The sequence below is a fragment of the Ovis aries genome, chromosome 16 (assembly GCF_016772045.2).
Source record: "Ovis aries strain OAR_USU_Benz2616 breed Rambouillet chromosome 16, ARS-UI_Ramb_v3.0, whole genome shotgun sequence".
NCBI classification, from domain to species: domain Eukaryota; kingdom Metazoa; phylum Chordata; class Mammalia; order Artiodactyla; family Bovidae; genus Ovis; species Ovis aries.
Window position 1 is genome coordinate 37,710,061 of NC_056069.1, and position 12,308 is coordinate 37,722,368.

At 44.7% G+C, this 12,308-nt stretch overlaps 1 protein-coding gene across 2 annotated transcripts in view; it reads right to left on the reverse strand.

Moving 5' to 3' along the window:
- Nucleotides 1-9,980: 9,980 nt before the first annotated feature.
- The window catches only part of SLC1A3 (solute carrier family 1 member 3), an 80,660-nt gene continuing 78,332 nt past the window's right edge, over nucleotides 9,981-12,308 (reverse strand). For both annotated transcript variants that reach the window (XM_004017043.4, XM_042233857.2), the window contains one exon: nucleotides 9,981-12,286. In XM_004017043.4, coding sequence (XP_004017092.1) covers nucleotides 12,082-12,286 — 205 coding nt within the window. In that variant the 3' untranslated portion in view covers nucleotides 9,981-12,081. The remainder of the gene's footprint in view (nucleotides 12,287-12,308) is intronic.

Below are 12,308 nucleotides of genomic sequence, written 5' to 3' on the forward strand. Positions count from 1 at the left end.
ATACATATATATATATATACATTTGGATCCTGGACCATGTCAGTGGGGGCAAGCTTCAGAACACAGAGCCAAAGGAATTATTATGAGAGAGATAATGCCTTAGGGGGAATAGAAATGAAAAACTCGTAAGCTGTCTGAGTCCTCAGTCTGAGGGCCAGAGAGAATGAGAGAGAGAGATTACACACAATCAAGGGAGAGCGAAGGATTAAAGAGAAGGAAGGCAGGGAGGTGGAGAAACGCTCTGAGCTCTAGGAACATCCATAGACTCTCTAAGCAGCCCCTGAAGATTCTTGCCTGGATGGGAATGAGCAGAGAAGGATGCTCCTCATGGCTCTAGCAACTTGCTGGAATTACAGTTGTTACAGTTCAGCCCTCTTTTTGTTGTTTTCCAGTCGCTCTGTCCTGTCCGACTCTTTGAGACTCCGTGGACTGCAGCACACCAGGCTTCCTTGTCCTTCACCACCTCCCACAGATTTGACATGAGTTCTCTTTGGCCTTACTCAGTTCTAGCTATAGATCATTTTTGGAGACTCATGGAATTTTAGAGTTGGGAAGGACTTTGAAGATTATTTGCTGCCATCCTGTGGTAAGATCTTTCTCTTTCTCCCTCTCTCTCTCTCTAGATAAAGCCACCAGGGATACACAGTGTGAAAACAAGAAGAATAATAACATTAATGATAGAGTACCTGGAGGTGATAGTGAACATACTTTGCAATCACTGATGCATGGATGCTGACCAGTCAGAAATGACACAGCAGCAAATACCTGGTGTGGCTGGACTAGACACGGATTTTCAGCTGTGCTCAGCTCTAGCATGTGTGTGTGCTGGCCATGAGATACATGTATGCTGTGTGTGCTCAGTCATGTCCGATTCTTTGTGACCTTTCGGAATGTAGCTCTCCAGGCTCCTCTGTCCGTGGGAAGCTTCAGGCAAGAATACTGGAGTGGGTTGCCATTTCCTTCTCCAGGGGATCTTCCCAACCCAGGGATTGAACCTGCGTCTCCTGCATTGCAGGCAGTTTCTTTACCTGCTAAGCTAAGCATTGCCTAATTAAATCCCCAGAAAACCACCAGATGAGAAAGCATTAAGTTCAGAGAAATGACATTAGTGTCCCAGGACACATATTGAGTAACTAGAAGTGTCTGATTTGAACTTGAGGCTCCTGACTATAAGGCCCTGACTGCTTAATTACTCTGGGGTAACTTGCATCTCAGACAGGCATAGCTGGGCCAAGGTGGGAACAAGGGAGCATCTGTTTGGCGTTTGAGACATGTAGGTGAGGGAGTCCTTTCCATTCTACTTAGAGAGACTTCTTGATTTCACCCAATAATGGCCCCCAAGAGTGTCACTCTAGTTTCTTATTTCCCTTAAGGCAGGAAATGAATAGAAAATGGTGACCTCTTTCCTATGTCAAAGGTTTCCTGTCCTTTTGGGGAGTGGATTTGAAAAACATGTCCATTATTTTTACTTCAAGCCTCCTCTCCACTTCAAGAGGACTCTTAATCAAGAAAAATGGCTGGGGTTGGTTCAAGCATGACCCTGCAGGGGCTGGGGTCCTTGACAGGGTCTGAGCTCTAAGACTCTTCAGCTTTTTCCCCAGCACATTGTTTGTTGCTGTTTGGTTACTAAGTCCTGTCCGACTCATTGTAACCCCATCATCTGTAACTCGCCAGGTTTTCCCAGCATGGATCCATAGTCTTTCCTTCCAGCAAAGGACCCAGGTGACTGGCAACCTGACCCAGGGCAAGTCACAACCTCATGGAGGGGACAACTGGAGGACACTGATGGGGGAGAAACCTATGCCAGACATAAAAGCTTAACGTAGCTTGAATTTGATAAATGAATACATCTTAAAGGGACTTCTTAGTGAAAGTGAAGTCGCTCAGTCATGTCCAACTCTTTGTGACCCTATGGACGCCAGGTTCCTCTGTCCATGGGATTTTCTAGGCAAGAGTACTTGAGTGGGTTGCCATTTCCTTCTCCAGGAGATCTTCCTGACCCAGGGATTGAACCCAGGTCTCCCGTATTGTAGACAGTCGCTTTACTGTCTGAGCCACCAGGGAAGTCCAAAAGGGATTTCTTAGATAGAAGTGAAAAGTGTCTTTGAAAAGACACTGGAAAAATCACCTGAATGAAAAAGAACCCCAGTGAAATTTCCCTAATCACTAAAGCCTCATTTTTCTATAATAATAATTGGTATTATAATCATTACATAATATTTTGGCAGGAAAAAGTTGACAAGGTTTCCTCTTTTGCTTTTCGGAATATATTTTCTGCCAAGCCTGGCTAAGGACACTTATCTGCCTCAAGAAATTAGGATAATTACCGCAGAAAGAAATCAATGGTATTCACGTTCTGATTCTCAACATAAGATCTTATTTCGAGGCAACAGACCTGAGAGCAGGCATTGTGAATTGTCTCAGTTTCCTCATGTCCTTCCTTAGCTTATCAAAACCCAGGCCTGGTGAACTAGACAGTAGGGGTTTCATTGGGAGATTGATGGAGGGAGTACAGGGGGTGGCAGAACCCCACCCCTTCCAGTTATGGGGGTAGCTATTAAAAGAGATGCAGCCAGGACAGAAGTACCTTCTTTAAGAAGCTGGTGTTACCCAAGCTGAGGAGAACTCCATGGGCAGAGACCTCTGTGCTGGGCTGCCCTGTGCCAGCAGAGGGTATTATGGTATGGTTTGCTCACTCAGACCTCTCTCATGTCCTGTGCAGTGTGGATATCAGGCCGACAGCCAGCAGGTCTGAACAGTAACCTTGTGTGTGTGGGAGTGATTTCCAGGGCTGGAGGAAGAACGTGGAGAAGAGAAGAGGGAGCAGAAAGTCTAGGGAATGGCACTGAAAGATGCCAAGTTACCACAGAAGACTATTTAGCTGGGCAAGGACTGGGTTTGTCAACCTGAAGGACCAACAGAGAAGTGAGAGATAAAACAGAGGATCCATGGTGGTTCAGATGGTTAAGAACTCACTTGCAGTGCAGGAGACCTGGGTTCGATCCCTGGGTTGGGAAGTTCCCCTGGAGAAGGGCATGGCAACCCACTCAGTATTCTGGCCTGGAGAATTCCATGGACTGTATAGTCCATGGGGTTGCAAAGAGTTGGACACGACTGAGTGACTTTGACTTCACTTCACTTGTGGGAAAGATCCCAGCTAAGAAGCTGCAGCATGTGGGAGCTAGTTTCCTGCCCAGGGATTGAGCCCAAGCCCCTTGCATTGGGAGCGTGGAGTCTTAGCCACCGGACCATTGGGGAAGTTCCCACCCTGTTTAAATAGTTCTCCAGTCCCTCTCCAGGCTCTTACACAGCTTTATTATCCCTCACAATGATTACAATTTGAGCCTATGTCTTAACAAAATATCACAGACTGGGTGGCTTAAACAACAGAGATTTCATTTGTTCATAGCCTGGAAGCCGGGAATCCAAGATTAGAGTGTCAGCATGGTCAGGTTCTGGTGAGGCCTCTCCTCCAAGCTTGAAGATAGCAGCCTTCTTGCTGTGTGCTCACATGACCTTTCCTTGGCATATGTGTGTGTGTGTGAAGAGAGAGGGAGAAGATCACAAATTCTGTCAAATTAGATCCCTATACTTGTGGCTTCATTTAACCCTGCTGCTGCTGCTGCTGCTGCTGCTGCTGCTGCTGCTGCTGCTAAGTCGCTTCAGTTGTGTCCAACTCTGTGCGACCTCATAGATGGCAGCCCACCAGGCTCCCCCATCCCTGGGATTCTCCAGGCAAGAACACTGGAGTGGGTTGCCATTTCCTTCTCCAATGCGTGAAAGTGAAAAGTGAAAGTGAAGTTGCTCAGTCGTGTCCGACCTCAGCGACCCCATGGACTGCAGCCTTCCAGGCTCCTCCGTCCATGGGATTTTCCAGGCAAGAACACTAGAGTGAGGTGTCATTGCCTTCTCTGCATTTAACCTTATTACCTCCTAAAAGCCCCCAAATGCAATCACATTGGCGCTTAGGGCTTCAACCTATTGGAGGGCCTAGTATTCAGTCCAAGGCATCCTTATAAGTCCACGTTTATTCGAATGCATTTCCACATTTCTTAGAATTGTCTGTGTATTGCTATTCCTAAATTGCCCATGACTGTGCCTGCACATGGCAGGCACTCGATCAATATCTGTACAGTAAACAGATGAAGGGCAGCATCTTCTCCGTTTATCCTTGTGAGACTATAAACAAGTTTATGACTCCATTATGATAACACCTCAAACATGTCCCACTGATCAGGCAGGTGCATGTACTAGCTTTTTACCTGTGTTTCCGATAGAATCTTCAACAAGATCCTAGAAAATAGGAATGATTATGACCCTGATAGGGATGAGCCGATTGAGGTATGCTGAAGTGAATTAACTGGCCCAGGGTCACACAGTTAACAGGCAAGGTCGGGATTAGGACCCTGGTCTGTCAATTCCAAAGTCCATTTCTCTTTAGATTCTAGACCAGTAGTTCTCAAACTCCGATGTGCTTCAGAATCACTTGGAGGACTTGTAAAAACAGACTGCTGGGCTTTTCTGGTTCTGTAGATCCAGGGTGGAATCGGCGAATCTGTATTTCTAGTTAGTTCCCAGGCGATACTGATAGTGCTGGTCCAGGGACCACACTTTGGGAATCCCTGTCATAGACGTACACTACTTTGGGTTCCCTTTTCTTTCAGACCCCTGAACCATCGTCTGTCTCTCTAGCGTTTGCTCCAGTCTCAGTCATGAGTTTCCAGCAAGCGCCCGGTGTTTCCGCCTCGTCTGGTCTGGAGGGGCCCTCCGGAGAGCCTAGAGAAAGACCTCTGCCACAGGGTGGCAGCAGTATTCCAGGTGCCGAGAGTCTGGCCTGGAGCTGGGGGCAGCTCATTAGCGCACCCGCCCGTGGGTTCCCACAGAGTGTGGGCCTGACTGCCTCTCCGTTTCCCCTTGGCAGGGAGCAGGGCGGCTGGAGGGGGCCTGGCAGAGGGGGAGGTCGCTGGCACACAGAGAGGCGGTTTTGTTCTCTGGGAGACCCGGGAGGAAGCTGGGTGGTCCCCTCAGAGTGTCGAATTGTGCCCTTGACAAAACCGCCATGCAGCGCGGGGCTGCTGGGAGAGCCGGGCCTGACAAAAGCCTCGGAGGAGACTGGCAGGGATTGCCTGTACCCCGGGTGCACGCAGAGGCCTGGGCCCCTCCGGCCTGGCAGTTTCTCAGGATACTTGTTTCTAAGGGTGATGGGCCTCCGCGAAACCTCCCTCCCAGAGGAGGTTGGTCTGTGGCATCCTCGGGGAGTTCCTTCCTGATCTGTGGACTCAGATGGAGTCAGGATCCACCTTCCCCTCCTCCAGCATCATCCGTGCACCTCCTTTTTCTACTAAGCTGGTTTTATTCTAGACACCTTAAGAATCTTCCTAAGTGCCATGAGCTGTGCTGAGAATTTTAGAATTTTCATTTATTTAATTCTCATTATATGTTACGGAGGTCTTATTATACTTGTTGATGATAAGGAAAGCTGAAGCCAAGTGTGGTTGGAGCCCCACTCAACCTCCTCTGGTATACGGAAACCTGAGAGGAAAATTGGTGTGGAGAATCTGGGTTTCATTTAACCTCCACGTGTACAGATGAGGACTTACAGGGGAGACTGAAGGTTTAGGTCAAGGTACCACAGTTGGCTAAAAACAGGTCAGGGATTTTCCTGATGGTCCAATGGCTAAGGCTCCAAGTTCCCATTGCAGGGGTGGCCCAGGTTCGATCCCTGGTCAGGGAACAAGATTCCATATGCCACAAATAAGAATTTGCATACCACAACTAAAGATCCTGCACACCTCGACTAAGACCCAGCACAGCCAAATAAAAAATAAATAGAAGAAAGGAAAAAAAAGCAAGCCAGGGACTTGAACTCACATTTCCTTGTCCAGGTAACTACTATCACCATGAAGCCAATAAATTATGTTCCAGGGTTAAGCAAGATAGTTCAGGGACCTTGAAGAAACTGCCCAAGAACTTAGGGTTAATAGTGTGGATTCAGCCAGCACATGTACAGGTTTGGATTCAACCATCACTCTGAAGGCAGCCAAAGGCCTTTAAGTTTGAGAAAGCATGAAGGTATTGATACTTTTAGCCTAGATGTGTTAGTTTCCTAACACATGTGTAGACGTTCTACTTCTTCAGCTAATGGCTCATCATCAGCTTACATGGAATAATTCTTTATTGAAGCCCTGTAGTGCCAAGGCCATGGAATTTGGTGATAGTTTTCAGACTTGTGTTGTTGACAGAACTTTGAGTGCTAAGTTCTCCCCAGATGGATCGTCAGTTCCTTTGGGGGCTGAGATGACTCTTGGATGGTCTTCTTTATTTTTTCCTGCTATGTCTGCAAGCTCCTGGCTGGCTGCCTTCAGCCTTTTTTTTTTTTTTTCTGATCTCCTGAACCTACAGATTTGGAAGGGAAACCCAAAAGTTGTCATCTGACACCATCTTCTGCAAGACCACTGTAAGCTGGCTGTGTGTATGTGATTATTGGGAAAGACTTTACGATTTTTAAGGGGCATATTTTGTGCTCCTTCTGCAGCACCAATTGGGCCCTGCTTTTTAATATCCTTCAGCCTCGGCTGAAAGAAGGGGCTTTTGTGGGAATGATGCCCAACCACAGAGGCTACAGTTTCCTCAGAAGACTTTGAAAAATGCCTCCTTTCCAACTTTACAATAGCTGGAAAATGACGGTCTTTGGATAGTGCAATATGAAAAGAATATGGGTGCGTTTCTAAAAAAGAGCACCCTAAATGAAAAAAATATGTTCACATTGGAAAACTATATGTGAATGCCAAATTGCTCAGCTCTGTAACAGATTACAGAAAATTTCTTATGTTTGGAGTTGGGTAGGGGCAGGGGAGGACAGGAGGAAGGGGTAAGAGAAGGAAAGGGGGAAAAATGAAAAGAGAAGAAAAACAGATGTGAGTCTAAAATATTTCAAGCATGGATAACTGAAACACTATTTAATTTATTTAAGACCATGCAGTGATTTACAAGCACATAATAAGTGATGAAGTCCCCAAAGTAAATAAATAAGAAGAAATGTCCCAGATTTGGGCTGCCTTTCACACATGTTTTTGTCTACAAAGAGAAATTAAAAATTAGGATAATTATTTTAACAATCACACGAACTCTGTCACCTATAATATCATTTCACTGAAGCAAGCATAGTCTTGAATTATTCATTTCACTTGTATGTAGGGTAGCCAAGTTAACTAAAAAATACAGGTTGCCCTTTTATTTTGGGACACACTTACACCAGACCATTATTTGCTATTTAATACTCAAACTAAAACATTATTTGTTAGTATTCAGATTTATCTGCTCTCTTGTATTTTATCTAACAATCCTACTTGAATGTGTATGTTCAATAAAATGAGACTGTTTCCAAGCTGAAGGTTGAGACACTGGCTTTGCAGGGATAAAGAGGGAAGTTTTGCAGGCATAAAGGAAGATGAGCTGAAAAAAAAAAATTCCCATGCCACTTTCTGAGTACCTGTTTTGTGCTTAGGAAACATAAGTGATAGGATGTGAAGATAATAATCTAGAACAAGGTGGTACCAAAAAAGGAAGTGGGAGGAGAAAAAGGCAGGTCCGACAGGGAGACTAAACAGAGAATATCCAGAAAGGAAGAGGCTCCTGGGAGAGAGGACTGGAGAAGTAGGATGACCAGAGGGAAAAGGGAAGTGGGGCGGGGCAGAATTTTAAACCCCTTGATGGCTTTCACATATTGATCTTCCCCCTGCATTGCAGACCTTGGAATTTCATATTGAGCTAATTCAAGCGAGTTCTCCAAGAGGAAGTGCAGTTCCTTCCTGCGAAGAGCTCCGGGCTCCCCCCGGTGGCTATTATGGGTATCGCTCCCCCAGACCCTGCTTCATTTATCCCCGAGTTCTTCAATCTCCCGCTTTCTCTCTTTGAACTCGGCCTTCCTCGAACTTAGCTTTCTCGGCTCTTGCTTCTCGGCTTTTTCTGACGGTTTATTCATTCGGAGTCTGCTTTCGGCTTGACGCCTACCAACGGCTCTGGGCCCCGGTACAGGCCACACAGAGCTGGTCATTGTTGCCCCAGTTCTGGGACCACCCGGGTGGGAGAAGGGGCAGCGCGCCGCCGCGGAGGCCGGGTGACTGACAGCAGCCTCAGGTCAAGGGCCTCGCGGGCCACCCGGAAGGAGCGCGCCTGCCCCCTCTACGCCCTGCTTTGCCCCTTCCAGCGCGAAATGAACCCTTCCTTTCGACCCACGCAATTAACAGCAGTGAAATCTCTATTTTCAACACTCTGTATATGAATAAAGACTTACCAAAAAAAGAAAAAGAAGGGATTTTACTGGGAACGTGAGATTTTTCAGCCTAGGAGAGAAAAATTCTGCTTGGAGAGGGGCAGTGGTGTTGAAGGGATAAATATGGGAAGCACGAATAGACGCTCAACTTCTCACAGTGCTGGATGGTAAGAAAAATTGTTAGGAGTGTGTTTACTCATCAGAAACATTAAAAAAAAAAAGTTGTGAATCTGAAAATTTTCCAAAGTTCCATTTGTGAACAGATCTGTGACAGAGGGATCTATGCCGGCTTCCCCATCCCCGCCGTAGGTGCACACCGACAGGGCTGCCATGTCCCTCGACCCTAATGGCATCTGCAGGTCTCCCACAGGCCGATGACCAGCTTCAGGCGTGGCTGTGGAGGTTGGGGGCGGAGGCAAAATCCAGCTTCGACTGGGACGGGAAGGAAACTGGTGACTGCAGGAAGAAGCACTTCCTAGGGGGGAATTTTTTGTGGCACTTTCCTGATTGCTTCTTTATCCAGAGTCCCATAGATGCGGATTCCCTTAGGGTGGCCAGAGCTGGTTTGATTCCCTCAGGCTGTGGGCATTTCCCCACCCAACCATTCAAATATCATAGATGCCTTGTAAAAAGACTGGTCAAACAGTGATTTGTAAATGTTTCGGTCAAAAGACCCTTTAGAGAAATTGATGGAAATGAAAGATTGCTCCCATGCAGAAAGGCAAATGCCCAGGACTTTTCCTACAATTTCAAGGGCTGTATGAGCTCACTGGTCTTCACATGGATGATCTAAGACAGTGGTCCCTAACCTCTCAGGCACCAGGGCTAGGGTTCACGGAAGACAGCTTTTCCACGGATAGGGTGGTGGTGGTGGGATGGTTTGGGATGATTTAAGCGCGTTACATTTGCTGTGCACTTTATTTCTAATCTGATGCTGCTGCTGATCTGACAGGAGGTACCGTTACTGTGGCCCAGAGGTTGGGGACCCCTGATCTAGGGGTTTTGTAGACCATACTTAAGAGACCCTCCTCTAGGTGGCTGCCACCTGCTAAAGAGGGTTAGATTAGAAGGTCTCCAGACACAACTTTAATCTGGGCATTCCATGGTACTGCCTTTCAGTTCTTTATTAAAAAGCATGACAGAAAAAAAAAAAAAGCAGTTACTCATAATTCATACTTTATGAATAGAACGGTTCACTGGCACATTGGCTGTTTCTGAAATATCCTTTGAGATCTTATTCAGCTCTTTTCACAAATGGCAGCAGTCATCACATAGATAAATCTACCTAATTTGAAGGTCAGACAGGAAATTACTTTTTTTTGGAAGAACCACTGGTGGCATTACACTTTTCTAATTAATCCCAACATGGAAATGATTCACTCTCTTGCAGAAATCTGAATCTGAAACGAACAAGTAAATGCAGGCTGTTAAAGCAAAACGCTTCCCTCACCTCCTCCTGTTTCCAGCTTCAGTTTTAGGAGTTGGGCAGGAAGAGTATGTCCTTTCTGATTTTCTTCTGTTTGGGTTCCCTAGCTGGGCCTTCCAAGATTTTACCTAGTAAAATCTAAAAAAAGAAAAAAAAGCAAACAAACCAAAAAACTGCAAGGCATCCTTCCCAGCATTATCCTGACCTCACTGAAATACTTCCTTGAATGAAAAGTTTATTTTCCTTCAGGGAGAAGAATAATAACAACATGCAAAGATATCATGTAAAACTAATTTTTTTCTTTATTGAAAATACATCTACAAAGTAACGCTTCTCAGTCCACACTGGGTACAAGTGATATGCAGAGCCTGTGATGGGCTGGCGAGAGGGTCATCTCAGAGGATCTGCTTTCCGTAAGAGATGGTTAGTATTAAAAAAGATCACACTGTGTAACAGAGTTAATTTGACATGATTAATTTTTGCTCTACTGGTGTCAGGACAGCCATGGATAATACATTAAGTTTTGTAGTGTATTTCCCAAATAGAATCTTGACATTAAACGGTTATTCCACCACAGCCTAATGTTACCTTTTGTATACATGTAATGCTTGTGATCTATAGAAAAATATCTCTAATTGTGTATCAGAGGATGTATGTCTAGATTTTCAATCTGTTAGCATAATTAAGTCCATTCTTCACCATTTTCAGTCAGAAACTCAAACACAGTTGGTATTGTCTGACAGCTCCCACTTCACATCTTTGACTGCATATTCCTTACAGGGTAAAAAAAAAAATTAATCTCCTCTAAACCTGGTAGCTGCCTTGCCTGAAACTAATGCCCCAAAGTCTTTTTTTTTTTTCTCTTGGAACCATGCTGACATGGCTTCATACCGATTCATCTTCTACCATTTCTCTCATGGACACAAATACAATCAAATCAAACACCACTCCAGCTTAAGATTTTTGTTTCAACACAAAGAAATATCTTGTTTTACTCATTCTGAGAACTTTTGATGAGAGTCAAAAACCTTTTCAAATAAGAGACCACCCACCTGACTCTGGGACCTCTAGTAGAGACAGAGCTCATTCATTTGACTTGTTTAAAATAATGTAAGAAGTGACCTTATATTTTAATCTGCAGACTTCCTTAGGGAATGATTTTTGAACTGAAGAGAAAACGTGTTTCAGGTTTTTTTTTTTTTTTTTAAAAAAAAAAAAACACCTTTTCCTTAAAGATGACTTATAATCTTGGTGTTTTAAAATCCTCTGTTTATAATGTCAACCATGCTCCATTCTTTCCTGGCTGGCTCTTTAGTGTTCCAAAGTAAGACGGGTAAGCACCCTTGCTAATTGATAGTCTTACTTTTTATTTTCTAAAAGTCTATGGTCAGTTGAGGAGTGGTGGGAGACATCCTTCCCAGAAGAGTTCCTTAAATTTGGGAAGAAAGAAAGGAATACGTCCCCTCTTGGGAAGAACTAAGCAGAGTTTCATGAACAACTCCACTCCTGGAATGCCTCCAGTCTGGTGACGTGTAACTGACATTTTGGATACAGGACCTCGTAAACCACACCGCCATCCCCCTACTATTTAGAAACGTTCATTCGCAATGAATGTCTGCTTTGAAAGCCCCATGCTCCGTGGAATGATCCTTGCTACAGAACATTCTGAGGGGAACTGGAGATGTTCTTTCATGATGCCACCTGATGTTTGGACTGGAATCAATCATAAAGGCATCTAAGGAACTTGCTCATTTTATAGATGGGAACACTGAGGCCTAGAGATAAGACTCCATAACTTCCCATGGCCACATGGAAATTTCTCTTTACATGCCTCCTTACAGCTGTGCTAGGTGTGTATTAATACTGCTACTAATAAAATAAGGACACAAATCATAAGAGAAAGGGGGAAAAAAACAACCCTCTTAATATCCAACTAATAACCCATTGCTGATCAATTTGTTTTGTTTTGATCCTAAAACTGAATTGTATTCTGAAGGATTTTTCCATTCTGAACGTTGATTTAAAACCACGATTTTAGTCAACTATTTGAGTCTTTAAATTATAAGATCTATCACATTTACAGGATTGTGTGCCACAGAAACTTGTAAGATCTGTTCAGGACTATTTTTGATCTCAGTACCTTATTAGATAAGACTAACACAAAATGACTTAAAGATTTCAAGGGCGGGATGAAAACTATACATTTTGGCCACTGCAAAATCCTCCCTTGATTTTGGATGAATAGGTCCCAATCCTGTCAGGGCAGGGAGGAGAAGGGAGGGAAGGGGCTTACTGGCGAGAATGAGTTGTAATGAGATGGAAACATTGAATAATGGTTTTCAAACACCTGGAGCTCAAGGAAGTATTTCTTTGTGTTAGTCTACATCTTGGTCTCACTGTCCATGGATTTTTCAATTTCGCTTTCCTGGGAAATCAGCTGATATGGTTTCTTCATTTCATTCTCTTCAATCACTGAGTTACCCATTTCGACATCCCGGTTCTTCAGTTCGTGTCGTGACAAGTGTTCAACAATGCCGGCTCCCAGAGAGTCTCCCAACACGTTGGTGGTGGTGCGAAGGCGGTCCCTGGGGAAGAGCACGGAGGAGT